The following is a 25,317-nucleotide window of genomic DNA, read 5'->3' as shown; positions in this document are numbered from 1 at the left end:
GGTAAAGCGCTAGCCTTATGTGCAATATCTTGTAAGATATAAACTCGAGTGTTTCTGTTTTTCCGTACATATCACTCAGTGCCCCACGATCGGTGTTTATGCTGCACAGAGGCCAAACTTAGCTTCCAAGAGTCTAACAATTGTGTGATGTCATGTGGCATTGTAACATAATGACAATATTGAGTTTATTGGGTAGTGCACGATGCCGTAAAGGATATGAAAGAAAGAAATGTTTTATTTAACGACGCTCTCAACACATTTTATTTACGGTTATATGGCGTCAAACATATGGTTAAGGAAAACACAGCTTTTGAGAGGAAACCCGCTGTCGCCACTACATGGGCTACTCTTTTCGATTAGCAGCAAGGGATCTTTTATTTGCGCTTCCCACAGGCAGAATAGCACAAACCATGGCCTTTGTTGAAACAGTTATGGATCACTGGTCGGTGCAAGTGGTTTACGAAGTCGAGTCTTGTTGTAATCGTCCCAACCAAAGCCCAACGATTCGTCGTTCATTGTTTGTGATGTGGAAGGAAGGAAGGACATTTTTTATTTAACGACGCACTCAACACATTTTATTTACGGTTATATGACGTCAGACATGATTAAAGACCACACAGATATTGAGAGAGGAAACCCGCTGTCGCCACTTCATGGGCTACTCTTTTCGATTAGCAGCAAAGGGTCTTTTATATGCACAATCTCACAGACAGGATAGCGCATACCACGGCCTTTGATATACCAGTCGTGATGCACTGGTTGAAACGAGAAATAGCCCAATGGGACCACCGACGGAGATCGACCCTAGACCGACCGCGCATCAAGCGAGCGCTTTCCCGCTGGGCTACGTCCCGCTCTCGAATTCAAGAGTCTGACAATTGCGTGACGTCATTTGTCATTGTAACATGATGGCAATATTTATCTTGGTGGCTTGAGGCGCGATGTCGTGTAGGATATGAAGTCGATGTGTTTCTTTTGTTGTTGTTTTTCTCATCTCAACCATTGCCCATCTATTCGTATATCGTTGTTTATACTGTGGGAACCAAACTTTGCTTCCAAGCGTAAAACAATTACTTGACGTCATTTTTTATTGTAAACAAAATGGCAGTATTGAGCTTCGTGGATAGAACGCTCGTATGGGATGCTATATCTTGCAGATATGAACTCGAGTGGGTTTTGTTTTGTTTGTTTGTTTGTTTGTTTGGGGTTTTTTTTTTTTTTTTTTTTGGGGGGGGGGGGGTCATCCCGATTACTGCGCCACGATTATTAAATATTGTTTATTCTGTGAAAACCAAACTTCGCTTTGTAATCATTTAACAATTCTCGTTCCAGCCAGTGCATCACGACTGGCATACCATAGGCCGTGGTATGTAGTACCCTGTCTATGGGATGGTGCATATAAAAGATCTCTTGCTGCTACTAGAAAAGAGTAGCCCATAATAATAATAATAATAATAGATTTTTATTTCAGATCAGAGATCCATAGAACATATATAAACATCACATACAAAACTGATTACATAATATACAGCAGCTTGTGCCAGCGATTTACACATACAGATTTGACGTACACAGTTGTACACCGCAGGTGGGCAAGTAGGTCGTTTGAAGTTGTTTCGATTCTGCTCTTCAGCGAATAAAGTGGCGACAGCGGGTTTCCTATCTCAATATGAGTGTGGTTCTTCACCATATGTCTGATGCCATATAACAGTAAATAAAATGTGTTGAGTGCGTCGTTAAAGGGACATTCCGGAGTTTGCTGCAAGTTTTAAGATGTTATCGACTAACAGAGACTTTTTAACGATTGTAATTACATATCAAATATATTTGTCTGCATAAAATATTAGTGGCTGTATATTAAACGTGTTTATGATCGTTCTAATATTTGTACTAGATTAAATTTCATTTTATTTCCTAAAATATGTTTTTTTCGTACGTACGAAATTATTTGAACACAAAATCTAGTTTGGGCTTCTTACAAATATCAAGACGACCAGAAACACATTGAAATACAGACACTGATATTCTAAACTAGAAAATATATTTAATATGTAAGTTTAATCGTAGAAATATTTTATTAGTCGGAAACATCTTACAATGTACCAAACTCAGGAATATCCCTTTAAATAAAACATTTCTCTTCATCTAACAAACGCGTGACGTCGTTCGTCATTGGTAGCAGTATACAGTTAGCTCCCTTGTGTAAAGAGTTTGCGTGTTGTTTTTGCACAGATCTACGTTTGAAGGAAAATTATTTTGAATAAGAAGTAAATTCTTAAGCTTAGCGATAGCTAATGAGTTCTTTTTTAAAATGGCAATTGTTTTGGCAGAAACAGTGCAAACGGTTTAGGTGTAATGAGGCTAGGTATTCATACACCGGGTTTTCCTTGTGACAAAAGTGGGTCGTGATCATTTTGAGTAATTTTCAAACAAGCTGATGTTGTGCAAAATTTAATAGCTAAACCTTTATTCAAATGAGAGCTTTTTTTGTAAGGTTTGATGAGCAAAATGTCCATAAATATGTGTGTAATATCCGCAGACTCCCGCTTGGGTGTGGTTCGTATGGGTGTGAACATTGTCAAAACATGCACCCAAAATCCTGCAATTTGGACACATTATGATGAAAGTAACACAAACACAAATTTAACTAAAAGTGTTTGAAATAAGACCTCTTTATAATTATGACCCTTTGTTGTAATTTCCTTGAGACTAAAAATACCTGTATCTCTCTTTATTTTTAGGATGCCATGGGCTGGTATGCATAAATGTGAGCTGCAGATTCACAAATAACTGTGGTCGGCTACCTGAGCATACTAGCTCAGCACGTAGCTCACCGTGTGCGGTGAGATTGTTATGGGCTAGCAAAAATTCTGAAACCGGCCTCGGTGGCGCAGTGGTTAAGCCATCGAACTACAGGCAGGTAGGTACAGGGTTTGCATCCCGGTACCAGCCCAACCCAGAGCGAGTTCTCAAGGGCTCAGTGGGTAGGTGTAAGGTCAATACACCCTCTTCTCTCTCACACACAGAGACTAACACACACACACACACACACATACACAGATATATATATATATATATATATATATATATATATATATATACACACACACATACATACATACAGAGAGAGAGAGAGAGAGAGAGAGAGAGAGAGAGAGAGAGAGAGAGAGAGAGAGAGAGAGAGAGAGAGAGAGAGAGAGAGACAGCCATACAGGTAGACATAGAGACAGACAGATATATAAAACATGAAATATTGCTTCAAGAGATCCCAGGTGACAACTGCCCAAGATAGATGACAGTTGTAAGAATGGATTCATCATTCCATTTTATTGCACATTTTCCTCAAGAGGTCCGTGTCACGTTTAATTTGCAGTACTTGCAAAGATCAATAGATGAATCCAATGACGAATATTCGGTTGTGTATGTTATATTTAACTCTGATGTGTAACTATAAATAATACTATGGAAAATGAATCACCACCTTCCTGCTATTGAACGATTATGGGATAACAGAGGAAAGTAGTACCTTTTTCGTCTTAAAAATTACTATACTCTATGCATTTAAGTTACGTTCCGATTAATATATGATATACGCTATGTCATGCAATCCCCCCCCCCCCAACAAACAACCCCTCCAAAAAACACACCAAGAAAAAAACAAAATAAAAAAAACGACACAAAAACCACCAACCACTCCACACGCGCACACATGCACACTTATATACACACACGCGCACACACACACACACAGACACCCATACGCACACACATACACACACACACACATACAAAACCCCCAAAACAAACAGAAAAATCCCCAAACAAACAACAAATACAATAAAACAGAAAAAAAGAACCCCAAACCCAAACAAAAGATCGAGTACAATAATTTGACCAATTTACTGAAATAACTATGAATTAGTTTTTGTTCGTCTCTGACACAGTTATATCTTGTTATGCACAGGTACATGACTCTTTATGTCCTTGCTAATACATATTATTATGCCACAGAGAAACGAATGATCGAGCAAAATGTGTTGACCAATTTATTGAAATAGCCATGAATGAGGTTTTTGTTCAACCCTGGCACACTGCGGCTTGTTATGTAGCCAAACATGGCTGCCCGCGCCCATCCCTTTCTTGTCATGACAACTCATGAGCTTGTTGTCAGTTTTCATGCCTCACCTGTCCAGGTTGATAAATGAAACAAAGTCTTACATGATGTAGCACAACTTGCGTTATGCACAGGTTAACATTATGCATGAATTACACGCCCCCAGTCCAACAGTTGTTATAAAAAGAAAATGCGCCAGACATAGACTTCTCTTGATTGGTAGGTCTATATTTGAAGCAATTGTCATGCATATTGGTTGCATTCGTGGAAAAGCATATAGAGAATAGTACATGAGTGACCGTTAGATACCATTTATCTTACAACGGGTTGTTTTAAAATGTATTTCAAAGAACGAGTTGTAAGATGAATGGTACCTAACGGACACAAATGTATTATTCTATTTCTTACATATCCTCAAAACCCAGATTTTAAGCACATTTTAACATGTTTTTCGACTAAAAGTTATTTACAGTCCTTGCACTTACGCGTCACAGACAAATGATTGTGAGGTTAACTATAGGTCACAGTGTAATCGATTTAGAGTGTGCTGTTGTTGTTTTTTCATTGGATGTATGGCATTAATGACCTACTCTAAGTCCAGCCAGTCATTTTTTGCTAACGTTTACGAACTATTTTGACTGGATTCCAAAATGGTCATTCTTTTTAACATGAAGCGCATAAACCAGTCTAGCGGACGTTTTTCTGCTCGGTCTGGCTGAACTAGGCACTGGTCAACACATAGGAGGAGCCAGTCGTATGTTTTGAAATTGTTAGGTCTCACTACACAGATCACTTCCGGGTGAGAGTTCGTTCATCACGGTCTACTAGAGTTCCTAATTGTGACATATGTTGTGGTTCACATATTCACTTCTAGGAAGTGGGGAAGAATTAAAATAATATGTATGTTTAATGGTAAGCCTTCTGGCTGTATTTTGTCCATGTTATTTTGTAATATTGTGCATTGACCTTTTGGGACATGGGTGTATAGCGCAAGACACAACAGGAGTGAATCGGTTGATGAACCACCTGTTCTGACCAGTACTACATCTGGATGCGGTCTTATAGCAAAAAACTGAGACGGAAATGTTTTCAATTTTGGAGTGAAAATAAATGCTTACATAATGTATGTTCGCAATGGTGTATGTTCTTAGTGCCAACGAGAACCTGTTCTGTTGGAAATCTTCATTTGAAGTTGGGCAATTTAACATGGGTTTCAATGGCAGATGACATCTGTGTAGTGAGACCTTAACTCACGTACATGTATGTAGACAAGTATGTGTTATCAAAACTAACGAATGATGTTCTCACCAAAGGGTTTGTAAGCAAAATAGTTAAAGTGGCAAAGTGAAGGTGGCACCTTCCTACAGCACTGAGATATGCATCTTCATAAATCAAGGCTAATATTCGTTCCTCGTATTCAGCGTTGATACACGTAGTCAAGATTACTGATATCCACTACTAGCGCCCTCTATTGGAAGAAAATTTGTAACACCGATTATGTCCCTTACACTATGACATCACTGACCAATCACAGCATCGGTAACATGTGACAATCTTGAAAGCAATATAAAAAATTAAACGCCGAAACCTTTTTTTTAACATATCGTGACAAACACGACACGTTTCCACGGACGCTGACGCTGCCATCTTTGTTTACAATAGCAAGGGAATCTATAAGGAGCGTTGCGATTGTTGCAATCAGATCTCATCGCATCCAATGAAATTTAAGCATTTTGTGGCACGATTTCTTGACTACATGTATCAAGGCTGAATACGAGGAACGAATATTAGCCTTGATTTATGAAGATGTGAGATATGGTGCCTAATTCACTTTTCTATCTCGCATTGTATAGCTTACATAAATACAAACACAGACTTTGTGAACCGCGTATGTTTTTCTCCACTAGTATCAGTTTCCCTTTGTTTTAAACGCAACCCAATATCAGTAAAACACATCGTCATTTCGCAAGGTAATCTATTCAAAATATAAGTTTGTAAAGTTTGTTTTAATGACACCACTAGAGCACATTAATTAATTAATTATCGGCTATTGGATGTCAAACATATGGTCATTTTGACAAAGTCTTAGAGAGGAAACCCGCTACATTTTTTCACTAGTAGCAAGGGATCTTTTTATGCTCCATCCCAGACAGGATAGCACATACCACAACCTTTGATATACCAGTCGTGGTGCACTGGCTAGAACGAGAAATAACCCAATGGGCCCACCGACGGGGATCGATCGAGCGCTTTATCACTGGGCTACGTCCCGACCGTAATTTATTCAAAGATAAAAGGACATAATATGAAAGACCTTGGTAAGAATAATTAATAGAAACACACATCAATTGGATAAAACTATTTTCCCTACCCCTTTTTTTAATCCCTCTCACATCTTAATTCTTCTTTTTTGTCTTCTTACCAATATTCATGAATTGTTCTTTATTGGGTATACGTAAGCTGGCTATGGTGTGTCTATGTAGATATTATCTCAATCTAATTAAAATTAGCTCCACTGGTTAATTACTATTACCTGTGGATCTAACAGCACCCCGTTGGAGTTCATGTCCAGTTGACCTTTCATTCGACCAATCAAAACCTTACTTGCAAAATCATGCCAGTTATTTAAAAAGAATTTGAAAACATTCGGGATTAAAAGGAAGGAAGGAAATGGTTTATTTAATGACGCACTCAACACATTTTATTTACGGTTATATGGCGTCGGTTAAGGACCACACAGATATCGAGGGAGAAAACCCGCTGTCGCCACTTTATGGTCTACTCTTTTCGATTAGCAGCAACGGATCTTTTATATGCACCATCCCATAGATAGGATAACACATACCACGGCCTTTGCTGTACCAGTCAATGCACTAGCTGGAACGAGAAATAGCCCAATGGGCCCACTGACGGGGATCGATCCCAAACCGACCGCGCACCAAGCGAGATTATGCCGAGGGTATATGAAATGATTCGGGTGAATTACGAAGTATACCGGAAACTAATTTCAATTTTATATAAAATTCGTTTCAAGACGAAACAAAACCCGTGATGGTATAGCCATAAAATCTGTTTATACCAGTATGCAATCCAGAGTTTATTACTGCACTCCCCCACCTGTGTTTTTTTTAATGTTAAAATAGACCAACAAGTTCACCTATTGCATAAATAGTCTCGCCCGATATTTTTAGAATTTGCTTCCGAATAACGCTATAAAAGGCGAAGTGTAATTTGTCGATATTTAAATTTGTTATTTATAGATGAAATGTCACCTGGACATGGGAGTCCACGCAATACTGTCAGATCTACTGGTAGTCCAGTTGAGCTAATTTTAATCAGATTGATATTATCAATACATATGTACGTGACTCTATTTTGCTGTTAAATATATATTATTACATCTGAACGGCAAAACCGTAACACATGATCAGGACCGTACCTCTGCACACATACATTTGGAATTTGTCAAAATAGTGGATGATCCCAAGAATCCCTATCCGGTGTCTAGTCTATAGGAAGACAGCCACTCTCGGTGAGCTCCTTTACTGAAGAATTCATTCCTTTTGCATGACAACACAGATGACTGCCACTCCCAGACTACTTCACTAGATCAAAACTAGCACCGGACAGAGCTCGTTTGAATAAGTACAGCTGCAATGTCTTTGTTTCGAGAACAGCTACAATATTTTTATGCGTTAACTTGCTCACCAGCACAATATAAAAGTGTTTAAAGTGTGAAATAGAAGCCGTGAAATACAGTACGATTATGAATCCTCCATTAGCATATTCAATAACACATTTCTGCACAATACCGATACCAAAAGGAGTTATGCCTCACTAAGAACTACTGGCGTATGAAGCGGGGCGGGGAGCATAATATGATGTATGTATGTAGGCCTATGTATGGATGGATGGATGGATGGATTTTTTTGGGTGGATGGATGGATGGATGGATGGATGGATGGATGGATGGGTGGATGGGTGGGTGAGTGGGTGGGTGGATGATGGATGGATGTATGGATGGATGTACGTGTGCGCGCCCCACTTTCTGGCTATCATGTCTGTGGTATGGTGCATATAAAAGATCCTTTGCTGCTAATCGAAAAAAGTAGCCCATAAAGTGGCAACAGCGTGTTTCCTCTCTCAATATCTGTGTAGTTCTTAACCATATGTCCGACACCATATAACCGTAAATAAAATGTGTTGAGTGCGTCGTTAAATAAAACATTTCCTTCCTACTGTTGTTCATTCATTTAAATACCCCAGCAATATGAATGGAAACGTGACACGATATTAATACTTTTTGGCACCTTCCTACGCCACTGAGTATTTTGGAGATATGGTGCCAAATTCACTTTTCTATCTCGCATTGCATTGCAAAAAGATAACCAAGGCTTAAAGACAGCTTAAGAAAGCTTTGTGAATTAGTCTTCAGGTCTTGACCACGATATATGGTTCCAACATCGTCTGTAGGAGGACTGCCACATTTGTACCCCAGTGCAGGTGCTAAAAGCCGTGCTACACAGCTTCTGTAAACAATGTCTGAATGCGAACAAGGGTTTGCATAGAATAATATCTGGTACAAGGAACTATAAGTATTTTACAGGAAATATGGCTGAGATTTTAATCGTTTGTGTTATTATATCTATTAACGCACTGTCATACATTATCATGTGGGTATATTACGGAATATAACCTTGGCACGGCCACAATACAATTTTTTTTTACGGAATATACAAATATGGCAATTCATAAAAAAAAAAAAAAAAAAAAAAAAAAATAAACAAACAAATAAATAAATAGAAAAGATAATCTAGGCCACTCTGATATATATTACTATCGTGATTGTATGGACACGGATTACAAAACGGGAAAAAGAAAGAAATGTTTTATTTAACGACGCACTCAACACATTTTATTTACGGTTATATGGCGTCAGACATATGGTTAAGGACCACACAGATTTTGAGAGGAAACCCGCTGTCGCCACTACATGGGCTACTCTTTCCGATTAGCAGCAAGGGATCTTTTATTTGCGCTTCCCACAGGCAGGATAGCACAAACCATGGCCTTTGTTGAACCAGTTATGGATCACTGGTCGATGCAAGTGGTTTACATCTACCCATTGAGCCTTGCGGAGCACTCACTCAGGGTTTGGAGTCGGTATCTGGATTAAAAATCCCATGCCTCGACTGGGATCCGAACCCAGTACCTACCAGCCTGTAGACCGATGGCCTGCCACGACGCCACCGAGGCCGGTCTATCTAGGTTTAGAGTACCTCGATAGGCAGCCAGTAGAGGTTGCCTTGCACTAAATAGCCACTCACGTGTCATAGTTCAAAGTGTACCTTCAAACAGTTATGGGGTAATAGAAGACGTTTGTTATGTTTAATGACACCACTAGAGCACATTGATTTATCAATCATCGGCTATTGAATGTCTCACATTTGATAATTTTGACATATAGTCTTAGAGAGGAAACCCGCTAAATTTTTCCATAGTAGCAAGGGATATTTTATATGAACTGTCCCATAGACAGGGTAGCACATACCACGGTCTTTGATATACCAGTTATGGTGCACTGGCAGGAACGGAAAATAGCCCAATTGGCCCACCAACAGGGATCGATCCCAAACCAACCGCGCATCAAGCGAGCGCTTCACCATTAGGATACGTCCCTCCCCCTTATGGCGTAATAGCAAGTGCAGCTCTGATTGGTTGTAATATATGACAGTGTTTATTCATGAAAACAATACTATATATTCCCATTAAACTAATATACTTTATGTGCTTTGGATACTGAAACTAGTATAGGTTACACGACAAAAGTGTAATAATTTTCTGTTTGCTGGTACATGAAACAATCAATATAAAACCTATAAGCCCTTAGAAAAAAATGGGGGTTATGCTGCTAATTTCGGATATAACAGGAAGCGTCTTTGACTTATTATTATTATTATTATTATTATTTATTTTTCTCATTTCAACCAATAAAAAAGTTTGTTTTGTTTAACGACACCACAAGAGCACATGGATTTAATAATCATCGGCTATTGGATGTCAAATATATTGTAATTTTGACAGTCATAGAGAGGAAACCCACTATATTTTCCATTAGTAGTAAGGGATCTTATCATATGCACCTCCCCACAGATAGGATAGCACATACCACGGCATTTTATATACCAGTCATAGTGCACTGGCTAGAACGGAAAACAGTCCAATGGGCCCACTGACGGGGATCGATCCTAGACTGATAGTGGATTAGTTAGTGGGTTAGTTAGTTAATTAGTTAGTTAGTTAGTTAGTTAGTTGGTTGGTTGGTTGGTTGGTTGGTTGGTTGGTGCGTTCGTTCGTTCGTTCGTTAGTTCGTTAGTTAGTTACTGGATTAGATGTTAGGCAGTGGGTTAGATATACCAGTCATGGTGCACTGGCTAGACAGTGGGTTAGTTATTAGTTGACAGTGGGTTAGTTGTTAGTTGTTAGTGAAAGAGAAGAGGGTGCAGTGGTCTTACACCTACCCACTGAGTCATTAAAACTCGCTCTGGGTGGGAGCCGTACAGGGCTGCGAACCCAGTACCTACCAGCCTTATGTCCGATGACTTAACCACGACACCACCGAGGCCGGTGTCTTTGGCTACCCTAATTCCGCACACACACAAAAACCCAACAACCTGACACTCTAATTTTAGATACAACGTTAATATTTCGAGCACAGTGACAAAATAAACTTACACCCTGTTTTTTTCTTTTTTGTTTATATAATACGTCTTACCTTATATTTAAAGGGACATTCCTGAGTTTTCTGCATTGTAAGATGTTTCCGACTAATAAAATATTTCTACGATTAAACTTACATATTAAATATATTTTGTTCTTTAGAATATCAGTGTCTGCATATTCAATGTGTTTCTGGTCGTCTTAATATTTGTAAGAAGCCCAAACTGGATTTTGTCTTCAATAATTTCGTACGTACCAAAAAATATATTTCAGGAAATAAAATGAAATTAACCTAGTACAAATATTCGAACGGTCAGAAACACGTTTAATATACAGCCGCTAATATTCCATGCAGAAAAATATATTAAATATGTAATTACAATCGTTAAAAAGTCTCTCTTAGTCGATAACACCTTAAAAACTACAGCAAACTCAGGAATGTCCCTTTAAAGCAATATACGGATAAATACATTTGGAATTTCGTTTGTCCATAGGAAGAAATAAATAGTAAACTCGTACGTATGAAATTGTTTCGGACAAAAATCGATATAGAGATATCACAAAACATTACGATGTCCACAAACAAAAAAACCGAAAGACTTCCGAACGTTCCCTAACCCTAACCCTAACCCTAAGCCTGAATATACCGAATGCTGGAACGATCGGAAGTCTTGCCGAAAAATGAATGTAAGTAAATTATAAACTTAAATAATGTAAAAAATAAATAAATATTGTATTTGCCGAAAACCTTTTAAAATGACCCCAAACTTCAGGATAGCCCCTTTAATTCGCTTTTCAACGTAAGATGCACTTTCAACTTTGACCCGTTGAGATGGTGTTTAGTAGACTGCTACCTTGAACCGTCATCCACTGTGACACAAGTTGTCACCAGTGTCGACGCATTAACATACTAGTATATATATGTAGCAAATACAGCCGGGTTGTTGGTTTTAAATGATGTTTTCTCTAAATCAGGGTCACGTCACACGGTCCAGCACACACGAGTGCTTTGGGTCAACAGATAAACAGATGGACCGGTCACTACTCCAAGCAAGAGTCATTTATGACTGACAGAAAACAACAAGACTCCACAGGTCAGAGGTCAAACAGGATGCAAATTCGCGTCTGTCGGGTCGATGTACACAAATGACATTCATAAAAAGACAACAACACCTAAAACATATTTTATGTAACCGGCCGCATGGTTGTAGAGGTTAAACCATCGGCTTTAAGACTGATAGGTACTGAGTTCGCATCTCGTTTCTGGAATAAGAAACAATAATCTGGAAGATGAACACGGTTGCAATATATTTGTAATCCATGCATAGGTTTAAAGGCATACTGTCACAGATTTAAGGACCTTATTTCTCTTTTAATGAATAATAAATAAAAATTACATTAATTTTTACAGACCAAATCTAACTATTGCATCACTTTATCTACATCAAGATGGAGTAAAATCCATGTCAACCCTCTCAGCAATGTTAGTTTTTGAATTATGGAGCATTGCCATAATTCAGTTATTTTTACAAAATATCATTAATAAGTGGAGTATGGTGTTTGCTTAGATGATTGAATAAAGTATGTTTAGGGACAAATCAAATGTATATATTTTTAAGTGATACTTTATTAGGCCATGAAACAGGTCAGTGGTCTGTGACAGTATGCCTTTAAGCTGCCATTCGCCAAATGCAAATCAAAGTAAAATCTGTTGTTATTTTAATGAGAGAGAGAGAGAGAGAGAGAGAGAGAGAGAGAGAGAGAGAGAGAGAGAGAGAGAGAGAGACAGAGACAGAGACAGAGAGACAGAGAGAGACAGAGACAGAGAGACAGACGGACAGACAGTGAGACACAGATATAAATAATTATAGGTTTAACTCGAACAGTTTGCCTTCAATAATATAGTATTCTTTTCAGTTGTGCACCCATTCCTAACTGGTATAATTTTCCCATTTAAAAGTACTGATATGAAAATTTAATATCGGTAATTATCCATCATAAAATATATCCCACAGTGAATATTTGTTTCAACTAAGAGTGAAAAGACTGGGAAACAAATGCACAACCAACTCGTCAGGCAAGTATTTAAATGGCTTCATACCTGTTGAGAACCTGTCCCACGTGTCAAGTCGGCCTCGGTGACTCAGTAATTAAGTCGCCGAGTTTAAGGCGGGCAGGTGCTACGTTCGTATCCCAAAGCCAACTACAACCCAGAACCGGCCTCGATGGTATCGTCGTTAAGCCATCGGACATAAGACTGGTAGGTACAGGGTTCGCAGACCGGTACCTGCTCTCACGCAGAGCGAGTTTTAAAAAAGAAAGAAAGAAATGTTTTATTTAACGACGCACTCAACACATTTTATTTACGGTTATGTGGTGTCAGACATATGGTTAAGGACCGTACAGATATTGAGAGAGGAAACCCGCTGTCGCCACTTCATGGGCTACTCTTTTCTATTAGCAGCAAGGGATCTTTTATATGCACCATCCCACAGACAGGGTAGTACATACCACGGCCTTTGATATACCAGTCATGGTGCACTGGCTGGAACGAGAAATAGCGCAATGGGGCCACCGACGGGGATGGATCGCACACCGACTGCGCATCGAGCGAGCGCTGTACCACTGGGCTACATCTCACGCAGAGCGAGTTTTAACGACTCAATGGGTAGGTGTAAGACCACTGCACCCTATTTTCTCTCACAAGCCACTAACAACTAACAACTAACTCTCTGTCCTGGACAGACAGCCCAAGTAGCTGTGGTGTGTGTATGTGTGTGTGCCCAGGACAGCGTGCTTGAAGCTTACTTGGATATAAGTACGAAAATAAATTGAAATGAATGAAATGAAATATGTTCGTATTCCAAAGCCAACTACAACCCAGAACCGTCCTCGGTGGTGTCGTGGTTAAGCCATAGGGCTGGTAGGTACAGGGTTCGTAGACCGGTACCGGCTCCCACGCAGAGCGAGTTTTAACGACTCAATGGGTAGGTGTAAGACCACTGCACCCTATTTTCTCTCACTAGCCACTAACAACTAATAATTAACTCTCTGTCCTGGACAGCCAGCCCAAATAGCTGTGGTGTGTGTGTGTGTGTGTGTGTGTGTGTGTGTGTGTGTGTGTGTGTGTGTGCCCAGGACAGCGTGCTTGAAGCTTACTTGGATAGAAGTACGAAAATAAATTGAAATGAATGAAATGAAATATGTTCGTATTCCAAAGCCAACTACAACCCAGAACCGTCCTCGGTGGTGTCGTGGTTAAGCCATCGGACATAGGGCTGGTAGGTACAGGGTTCGCAGACCGGTACCGGCTCCCACGCAGAGCGAGTTTTAACGACTCAACGGGTAGGTGTAAGACCACTACACCCTTTTCTCACCCACTAACCACTAACAACTACTGTCCTGGACAGACAGTCCAGACAGCTGATGTGCGAGCCCAGGACAGCGTGCTTGAATATTAATTGGATACAAGCACGAAAATAAGTTGAAATGCAACGAAATGAAATACAACCCAGAAGGCGAACAATTTGACTGGTACCATAACCTTTTTTATCACATCATATTCATCTGAAGTTAAGCATAAATACCAGTCTAGCGAGAGGTTGAGATCGCTCCCTCTCATGAACAGGTATCAGTAGGGTGGAGTGGTAACAGTTAACTTCTGTCCTGGACAAACAGCCCACATGGTTGAACTGTGTTAAAGAAATGGGTACTTGGACCTTAATTTGACATACCGGGTAAACACGAAAATAAAATTAATTTGTGCGTTACTAATGTCAAACAGAATACTTCATATTATTTTCTTTGCAAAATAAATAGAATTCTATTATGCATACGTTGGCAAAGTTTAGCAATTTACTTTTCATTAGTTGACATTTCAAGGTCATTATTATGTTGAGATTGACACATACTAGCATTTTAATTACCGGCGTCGATAATATTTTCATATGAAATTGAAAAAAGTTAAAAGTACATTTTACAAACATCAACGTGATTGAGTATGGTTGTGATGGAGTGATGGTGTTGATGTTAATGCTGCTGCTGCTGCTGCTGCTGCTGCTGCTGCTGCTGCAATTGCTGATAATGATTATGGTGGTGATGATGATGATGATGATAACGATAAAAGCAAACAGACAACAACGGTATCGTAATCATAATAACAATAGCAATGATGTTAAGGGGAGTAACACAATGAAAAGACACGTTTTTATAAAGATGATGTAGGTATATTTTTGTAGTCGAAAATGGAAAAGAAAACACCCCCCAAAAAAACACCAGTCAATAAATAGTTGACCTCTCCAAAGCAATAAACAACGAAAGTTTTATTTCCAAATTTTGATGTAGGTATGTTTTTGTAGTCGAAAATAGAAAAGAAAACATCTAAAAAAAAAACCAACCACCAGTCAATAAATATTTGACCTCTCCAAAGCAATAAACAACGAAAGTGTATTTTCAAATTTGAATTATAAGCTAACTCCATAGCACATTAAATACACATATTCCGAAGACAACAATACATCACAACATGACACTAAGACAGGTGTATTACTCTGCGTACATTTGTCGTGAAGACCTATGATTTATGATACAGCGAGAGAACAACTTCGGGAACAGAGCCTGGGGCTGCAGTGAGCACAGGCAGACGGTAACGGGACTTTGCGATATCCAGAAAGAGACTTATCGTCTGCTCCAGTCCACCGTAACGTTGGAGAGGATAATCTGAATTTTGAAAAAGTCTTTTTTTCGAATAAAATGGGACTGTGGACCATTTTAGTCGTCGTTTGCCTGCCTTTTGCTGTAATAAGCCACTCGCACACATCGCCTCAAGCAAGGTAAGATTAGATTTTTATTCGTACAGAAAAACTAAATTTGTATTCAAGATATACAAAGCTTGTGACATATATAACCCATATAATAACTCCATTTCCATTCCAGTAATATCATCTCTAATTCTGACTGGCTTCATAAAAGTATAACACTAACTACATCATTGTATATAAAAGAAAACAGTATCAAACATGTAAAATTCAAAACTAAAATTAAAAATCCTTAACGGGAAGTTCGCCAAGTTAAATATAAGCCATACTGTTTTGGCATGTAAATATTTTGATAACTCATATATAAAGCGAACTGTTTTATTTTTGAAAAAACAAACGTTGCATACCCAATTTCACATCATATATATCTGTATGTATGTATAATCACAACACAGTTATGTATTATTGTTTATTGAAATAGTTAAAGGAAACAAGGGACACAATATATACATAAACATATCGACATTTTAAATTTTTGTTGATAAAAAGAAACAACAGGAGGACATAATCTCTTAAAAATAAAGCTAAAATTTCGATTATTTTATTATTTAAATTTAAATTTTTACAAAATAGATCGCCAACGTCATTATTCTTCGAATGTCAGACCAGTTTTTAAAATTCCCATGGCTTCCACAAGGGAGAGCGGACACTGGCTAGACTGGTTTTTGCGCCCAACGTGCGATGTGTTATGAAAAAAAGACAATTGTACCAGTCAAATTGTCCGCGAGCACTCGGCCTTCTGAACACGGCACAGCGCTACTCTAGGCCATATGAAAATGCACGATTTGCAATAGATAGATATCTAGTTTAACGTGCCCATATATCACTAGGGTTTCGAACACGCCTATCCCGAGTCCTGCCTCCGATAAGATTTGCAATATCAGTGCTAAAAATGGCGGACCACTTAGTAATAATATAAGTGCATAGTAATACAATGAATTAAAAATGGCAACATTTCTTTTTATATATTATATCAACTCATGGGACCACACCTGCTGATAGTGAATTAACACCAGTTTTAAGACAATGGGGTTGTTTTTGCAGTTAGAATTAGTACACGACGTTTTACGATGGCGATGAGAGAATGCATCTTTAATGTGTCCACTAACTGATTACATTAGTTATTTGATTTGTGAAAGCACCAGGAAGAGACGACCCACGGAAGCCAAGATAGCGATTAACAGTTTGCCCTGAAGGGTATCAGTATCTTGCACGGTGTAAATAACTGTTAATCTGGAAGCACCTGCGATTATATAGTGTCCTTTTATTAAATAATTTCTAGAACACACAAGCTGAGAGAGTAAAAATTACAGTGTACTGAATGAAAACAACGTATCGTGGAATAATTAACAAAAAACAGTAGAAAACCACGAGATTCATTATCATAGCATAGGTAAATACTGATATGGTTTTTTTTGCTGTGTTTTGGTTTAAGTCCATTCTTTCCATATATTTTTTCTCTCTTTCATGTCCCACCCTTCATGTCCCACCCTTCATATCTCATCTCATCTCTCTCTCTCTCTCTCTCTCTCTCTCTCTCTCTCTCTCTCTCTCTCTCTCTCTCTCTCTCTCTCTCTCTCTCTCTCTCTCTCTCTCTCTCTCTCTCTCTCTCTCTCTCTCTCTCTCTCTCTCTCTCTGTCCCCGTCTTACACTTAACGTAGTCAAAGATCAACAATTGTGCCAGACTGCAAACATAAGTTAGGCAATTTTAGAATATGATTAAAAAAGAAACAACAAATAAAAACAACATGTAAGTGTCAAATTTACACAAATTATTAGGAAATATACTTGAACACACTTAAAAACTAATTTTTGGCCGTCTAATTTATGCTAATTTTTACGATTGTTTAAAACTATGGAAGATAGTATTAAAATACAGGAGTCAGCTAAGATAGACGGTTTTAAAAAACAGGGAGTCAAATTCAAATTTAAAATACCAGTGCCAAATGTAAAACAAGAGTGGAATTTAAATATAGGACGAAAATACGAGGTAACTGCAATATATACGGTAGAAGGCAGAGGGTTTTTTACGATCCCCCTCCAAACCTCCCCCAAAGTTCCCTTGGCATTCATGTCATTGCCCCCCTCCCCTCCTAAATAGATTTTCTGGATCCGCCACTGGAAGGTGATTTATAATGGGACCTTTGTCTGAAACTGAAGGTAAGGTATGCAGCAATGTATTCGTATGAATTCAAAATCAGTAAGGTATGCAGCAATGTATTCGTATGAATTCAAAATCAGTCTTATAATCCATGACGAACGTTGCATTTAAACCCAAGTCGGCGCTGAATGATCGTAAATATTTTTTTAACGAAAAGTCGACAAGACCTGCACCTTCCATGGAATTTATTACGCATGATCTGTTTTATGAATTCAAACCGGGGTCGTACCTACCGGGGGTGGAGTGGGGTTTATTGTGGGCACTTGCACACGCAGAAAAGTATGAAAAAAAAAACCCAACTCTTTTTATAAACTAAAAGTGCCTTTTTTGTCTTCTATAACAGTACCCTGATTCCTTTCCCCCCACTTGTTTATTATTCCTAGAAACATAGCTGATGTCAGGATTGGAAGCCCCGAATCATCATTTAACTGTTTTTCTCCTTTTACGTTAGGGCCGGGACGTAGCCCAGTGGTACAGCGTTCGCTCTATGCGCGGTCGGTGTGGGATCGATCCCCGTCGGTGGACCCACTGGGCTATTTCTCTTTCCAACCAGTGCACCACGACTGGTATATCAAAGGCCGTGGTATGTACTACCCTGTCTGTGGGATGGTGCATATAAAAGATTCCTTGCTGCTAATGGGAAAGAGTAACCCATAAAGTGGTGACAACGGGTTTCCTCTCTCAATATCTGTCTGGTCCTTAACCATATGTTTGACGCCATATAACCGTAAATCAAATGTGTTGAGTGCGTCGTTAAATAAAAAGAATGTCTTTCTTTCTTTTACATTACCCATATGGGGAAAAAACCAAGTGAACTGTATAAACTATTGTTTTTTTTCTTAGTTACATTTATAAGACAATAATACATTCATTGTTACATTCACACACTATCAAATATAACAGTTAGCTTTTACCGCCCACACCTAAAATACTTTGTACATTTGTTGTGCTTTATACACATACAGAAAGTTCTCAGAAAGGTTTGTTATTTTTTATGCTATTACTCTATGTGAAAAAGTGTTGCATATTTTGACAATTTTTCATCAAAACCCGCTTTTCTACATTTATTAAAATAATAACACTTTTTCAGTTTAGATAATTCATGTTTTAGATAGATGTTCAATATTTTTGCAAGATATTTTTCACTTTACATTTTTAGAGAAAGAATTTGGAAAATAAGAATTCAAAATCCAATCCTCTCGCCGGTATTTTAAAATGTATTATTAAAAAAAACCCTGCCAAATAATATTAATGCTGCATTAATTTGAGAGTCTCACAATATTGCCATCCAAAAATAAATGGTGCATAACAGGGTCCTGAGTATCGGACTGACACCCCACTCATTTAAGGCTAAATTTGGCTCTGCGAAGTTAGAGGTTGTGCCCATAACAGGCGTGCTTAACAGGTCTCTGATGGAAGCATGCCAAAAAAATACCCACACCCTGTAAATTCGCATTCCTAACTCCAGTAACTAAACAAAATAACCCTGAGAAATCTCTAGAATTGTAAACTAAATATAAATATTTAAAGTTAAAAATAATGTTTTAAAATATACCTAAGGTAGTCAGTTATTGTTGTGGTTGTAACAATTTTTGTTTTTAATATATGGCCGTCTGTAGTTAAAAAAAGAGGTCCAAATGCGTCACGGTTCGGTGACCATGCATGCTACGTTCTGTGACTCTATTGCCATATTAATGTCGTTACACGTCATCAGTTTTGCAATAAATCTTTCTTCCACCAGGAACTGGGTGATAAAAAGGGATTTGTTTGACACCAGGGTCAGTAAGATATAAGGAAACTCCCTTGAACTGGCCCGTTAGAATATAGTGACAACGACAACAACAAAAACAGCAATAAATAATAATAATAATAATAATAATAATAATAATAATAATAATAATAATAATAAAGGACTTTGTTTGATACCAGGGTCGGTAAAGACAAAAGAAAACCCCCTTGAACATGGTCACTAGAATATAGTAACAACAACAACAACATAATAATAATAAGAAGTAGAAGAAGAAGAAGAAGAAGAAGAAGAAGAAGAAGAAGAAGAAGAAGAAGAAGAAAGAAGAAGAAGAAGAAGAAGAAGAAGAAGGTATGTTTAATATAATTTTCCTATGTAACATGTGGTGGGAGAGTTTACTGTTAAAACCACCTCCATCCCCTAATCCCTTCTAACACCCACAAAAACACATCCCATTAGTTTGAGCTTACAATTTAATAATAATAAGAAGAACATATTACAAGGGACACAGGTATGTTTATCAAATTTAACTAATCACTTAACATTAAAGTGTGTTTTGTTTAACGACACAACTAGAGCACATTGGTTAATTAATCATCGGATATTTGATGTCAAACATTTGGTACTTCTGACCGTCTTCATTTTCCCATAGACAAGACAGCACATACCACGGCCTTTGACATACCAGTCGCATGGTTCTGTATTGTACTGAACTAGATCCCCGCCTCAGTGATATGACATTACAACTAAAAGTAAAGTTTGTTTGGTTTAAGGACACCACTAGAGCGTATTGATTTATTAATCATCGGCTAATGGGTGTCACACATTTGGTAATATTTGACATTTGAGTCTTAGAGAGGAAACCCGCTACATTTTTCCATTAGTAGCAAGGGATCTTTAATATACATTATTTCACAGACAGAATAGCACATACCACCGCCTTTGATATACCAGCCATAGTGTACTGGCCAGAAAGAGAAATAGCCCATTGGGCCCACCGACGGGGATCGATCCGAGACCGATCGCGCATCAGGAGAGCGCTTTACCGCTGAGGTACGTCCCACCCTACATTACAACTAAGCCAAACTACTAGCTTAACGACCTTCAACTTAGGTGTGTTTAACCCTCCGATATAACCGTCTTTAACAAACATATGCTTCCCACAAACACTGGCTCCCCCCCCCCCCCCCCCACCCCCCGCCCCATTTCGAGAATATCCTTTAATTCTTCTCACACTGCAACGTCTGCCGTCGTCACACACCAGTCCTTTGTGTCAAAAACCGGTTATTACTAAATATGTCGTGTTATGGGTTTTGCCGGGCCACCCTGGAGAGTGCTGTGTCACCGTTACAAAGACCCAGGAATCTCACACATGTTCCGACACTTAAAGGGACAATTCCGAGTTTGCAGCCATTGTAACGTGTGTACGACATGCGGAGCCATTTTTTGATGACTATATTTGCACATTAAATGGTGGGGGTTTTTGTGTGTGTAGAATATCAGTGTCTGTCTATACAAATTATTTGTTTGTCATCCTAATGGTTATATATTATACAGACGGCTGCAGTAAACGCTTGACAAATATATATATATATATTATGACGTATTATGTAAAAATTACCTCTACGACTGTAAACACATTGGATGTTCAAACACTCATTCTAAAGAAGAACTGGGATCAATCTACGTCGATATTGGACTATTTCTCGTTCCAGCTAGTATACCAAGTCCGTGGCATGTGTTATCCTGGCTGTGAGGTGGTGTGCATAAATTATTCCTTGATACTGATGGAAAAATATATCGGGTTTCCTCTCTAAGACTATATGTAAAAATTACCAAATGTTTTACCTTTAATAGCCGATAATGAATAAATCTGTAGTGCCGTAGTGGTGTCGTTAAACAAAACAAACGTTAACTGTAAATAAATAAGAAAATGTATTTTATATGTAAGTGTAGTCGCCAAAAAGGTTGTGTTGATCAGAAACATCTTACAATGGTTGCTAACCCAGGGCAGTCCCTTTAACCCTCTTTCACATAAACGTATCTTCTTCGCTATCGTACATTTTTATTATGCGATGTGCATACACATTTTGTTTAGGTTCTTCGAAGGCATTAATCATATATACCCGAAACCACTATAAGGCAATTTCGATTCCTGGACACGAACATGAAGTGAATGTTACGTAACATTTTCCCCCAACGTTCTGATGTAATCTTACGTCATATGTCACGCGATGTCATTCATATCTTAGGTCGGTCAGTATGTATGTCTCTTTGGTTATGCTGGGATGTAATCAACGAGGGTTTACATTCTGAGTTAAGGTAGTAAATGAGCAACGTATAGTGTAACCATGTGATAGCCTTCGCAACTTCAATACGGCCAGGATCGTACGTACCGTAAATTAACTGGGGTGGGGTGGGGGGTGGGGGTGGACTGGGTGTCACAAAAGAATCAAGCCCAAGTAATATAGTACGGTCACGTCCAATTAGACAAAAATGTATTTTTAAATTAAATATATCACCTTTTTGTTAATGTTTCTTTTTTACTGCCCCTTGCCCCACCCAAGATACGACCCTGACAACATGACCAAGTATTATCTTTAAGTAGGCGGTGCAAGACGTCTCTCGTGAAATGTCAAAATGTTGTCACGTTTTCTTTTAAGACATTAATAATAGGATTTTAAAGAAAACAAAATTAATTAGATTTGTTTTCTGTGTGACAAAATTATTTCGACGTTTTAAAAACGTGAAAATTTACATAAATGGGTTTGTCTACTCGTATATATCTAACAGACCTTGGTAACATAATATTTATTATTATTATTATTATAAAAAGAAACCAACGTAAATTATAATCGTTAGTCAATGTGAACAGTTTGAAGGGCTTAAAAAATAACTCACGACTGGTATATCAAAGGCCGTGGTATGTACTACCCTGTCTGTAGGATGGTGCATATAAAAGATCCCTTGCTGCTAATGGAGAAATATAGCGGGTTTACATTCTATGTCATAATTACCAAATGTTTGACATAAAATAGCCGATGATAATAAATCAATGTGTTCTAGTGGTGTCGTTAAACAAAACAAGCTTTAATTTTACAAAATAATTCGCGCCATTACGATCATAGTTAAAAACACCACCATCACCACCACCGCCGCAATAACAATAATAATAACAATAATAACGACGACAATAATAATAATAATAATAATAATAATAATAACAACAATAATAAAATCAGTATCAAAATATGAAGGTAAACAATCAACAATCTACAAAAACATCTTTGCTAAAAGAACAATAAACAACAACAAAAACAAAAGCAGAAAGTTACCATAACAACAACTAGTTATGGTTTCCTACATATTTAAACTTTTGACACCGCTAGAGCATATTGATTAATTAATCATCGGCTATTGGATGTCGAACATATGGTAATTCTGGCTCGTAGTCATCAGAGAAAACCCGCTACATTTGTCCTAATGCAGCTAGGGATCTTTTATATTCACCATCCCACACACAGAATAAAAACATACCATGGTGTTTCATATACCAGTCGTGGTGCACTGAAATAGCCCAACAGGCCCACCGACGGCTACCGATCCCAAACCGACCGCGCATCAAGCGATCGCTTTACCATCGCGCTATGTCCCCCCCCCCCCTCCCCCCTCCCCTACATATTTAAACGTCACAAATCATTTCAGAAGAGCAATATTTAATATTCCTAGAAAACGTTACCACCATCTTAAACTTTCTGGCTATTGGCTGGAAATATCGAATCGTATTGAACAAGGAGGAGGGGAGAAATAACATTCCGTTATTTCACTTTTCAAAACAGTTGCCTCACACATCATATATAACCTGGGGAGTTAAGTTTTTAGAACAAACTCCTGCAGACCTTGTACATTAATACAATTTCTAAAACTGATTATATTTTTATTTGTCCATGTTTCGAATATCAAATTATTTCCTATAAAGAGAGTGAAAATGTGTAATTTGTATCATTACATGTGTGTGTTTGTTTCCTTATGCAATGAGAACAAAAAATCTGTTGTATTTCTGTTCATGATAAATAGTTTTAAAATATTTATTTTTCTTATTATCCAGTGAAAAGATGTACCTGGTAATGTGTATGTCTATATCGCAAATATTTGTTTTCATTTCCGTATGATGAGAGTGAAAAGGTGTAATGTATATGTCTATATCTCAAATATTTGTTTTCATTTTCATATGATGAGAGTGAAACGGTGTAATGTATATGTTAAACGAGCTTCCAATTCGTATCATGTTTACGTCCCGAAATATATAGAGAATAATACACGAGTGGCCGTTAGATATCGTTTATTTTACTATGAGTTGTTTTAAAATGTATCTAACAAGCGACAGCAAATTTTAACATCTTTATCGACTAAAAGTTATTAGCAGCATTTGCACTTGTAGCTAACGTACGCGTCACAGACAGATGATTGTCAGGTTAACTATACGTCACAGTGTCATTGATTTCGATCGTGCTGTGTTTTTCCATTGGATGTATGACATTGGTGACCTGGTCATCACCTAGGAGCAGCCAGTCGTATGTTTTGAAATTGTTAACACACGTACATGTGTAAACAAGTATGTGTTATCAAAAAATAACGAATGAAGTGCTCACCAACGGGTGTGTAAGAAAACGTGGTAGTGAGTTTAATAGCCTAATTACTACCCATTATCGATTTAAATTTATATATTTGACCCCCCCCCCCCCCCCCCCCCCCCCAACCATCAAAAACAACCAAACCAAAAACGAAACAAACCATTTTCCTTTTTTTAAAAACAGACTATAGGAAATAACGGATATCGGTGCTTAGGCGAATTACACCTGATTCATCCACTAAACAGTATAGTCCTAAATTAAAATATATAACTTTTTTGACACTTTATTACCAATTTACATTTTTCTGTTTTATAGATAGATAGATAGATAGATAGATAGATAGATAGAGAGATATATGTTTTAACAAATATAAGTATTCAGCTTTGTAAACACATGTGACAGTTTTTTAACATGTCAGTATCAATGAGTACTGACCAGTCGTATAAAACAAGGTGTTACGTCACACTTTACATTCTAGTCGGACATAACACTTTGATATGAACCAAGGTATTTTAAACCATATGGATAATAATGATGTTTGTTTCCTTGTGGATTGAGTAAAAAATGTGTAACGTGTATATCCCTGTATTCGTTCTCTATGGGGAAAGTGAAAAACTGTGTCTTTGTGTCCAGTCTAAAAAAAAATTGTGGTAGTCACGTATTCTTTGATGGTGCCTGATTATTTTGTTCTTTGTGCAGTGAAAGTTGTTTTCAATCAGTCATTTAACTTGGCCTGTTTCGAAGCTATATTTATCGCAAAATTATACACAGAAATTCTTGAGCGAAAAACAAATTGACACCTTTCAACAGAAATACAACATGTATACTTGCACGGTGAACTCGTATTTGTTGTGCGTGAAAAGAACACTAAACATGTTTATCGACAATAAAAATATCAGTGAACATATGTCATCCAGACAGTGTCGTTAATAGTAGCAGAACCAAGAACAAAGAAACACACCTTTTGACAAGGCATTGATCACTACTTGGGGTCAAACGTCCTAGGACTGTGGAAGAGTCACCACAACACGCTCTTCTTTCTTGTTTGTTGAAAATGTATTTATATAATTCTAAAAACTGCCAGTTCTCTCCACCAAAAGGTAGAAACTACATAAGCACCCCTT

General features: G+C 37.9%; 2 protein-coding genes across 2 annotated transcripts in view; both read left to right on the top strand.

Moving 5' to 3' along the window:
• LOC121370560 overlaps positions 1-25,317 on the top strand; it is a 407,496-nt gene that overhangs the window by 220,642 nt on the left and 161,537 nt on the right. The gene's annotated exons all lie outside the window — the stretch shown is intronic.
• The window catches only part of LOC121370555 (nuclear receptor coactivator 6-like), a 41,137-nt gene continuing 31,271 nt past the window's right edge, over positions 15,452-25,317 (top strand). The window contains exon 1 of the mRNA XM_041495860.1: positions 15,452-15,666. Coding sequence (XP_041351794.1) covers positions 15,587-15,666 — 80 coding nt within the window. The 5' untranslated portion in view covers positions 15,452-15,586. The remainder of the gene's footprint in view (positions 15,667-25,317) is intronic.

The sequence above is a fragment of the Gigantopelta aegis genome, chromosome 4 (assembly GCF_016097555.1).
Source record: "Gigantopelta aegis isolate Gae_Host chromosome 4, Gae_host_genome, whole genome shotgun sequence".
Classification (NCBI taxonomy): Eukaryota; Metazoa; Mollusca; class Gastropoda; order Neomphalida; family Peltospiridae; genus Gigantopelta; species Gigantopelta aegis.
The sequence above is the reverse complement of the archived record's forward strand: the minus strand, read 5'-3'. Positions and strand labels throughout refer to the sequence as shown.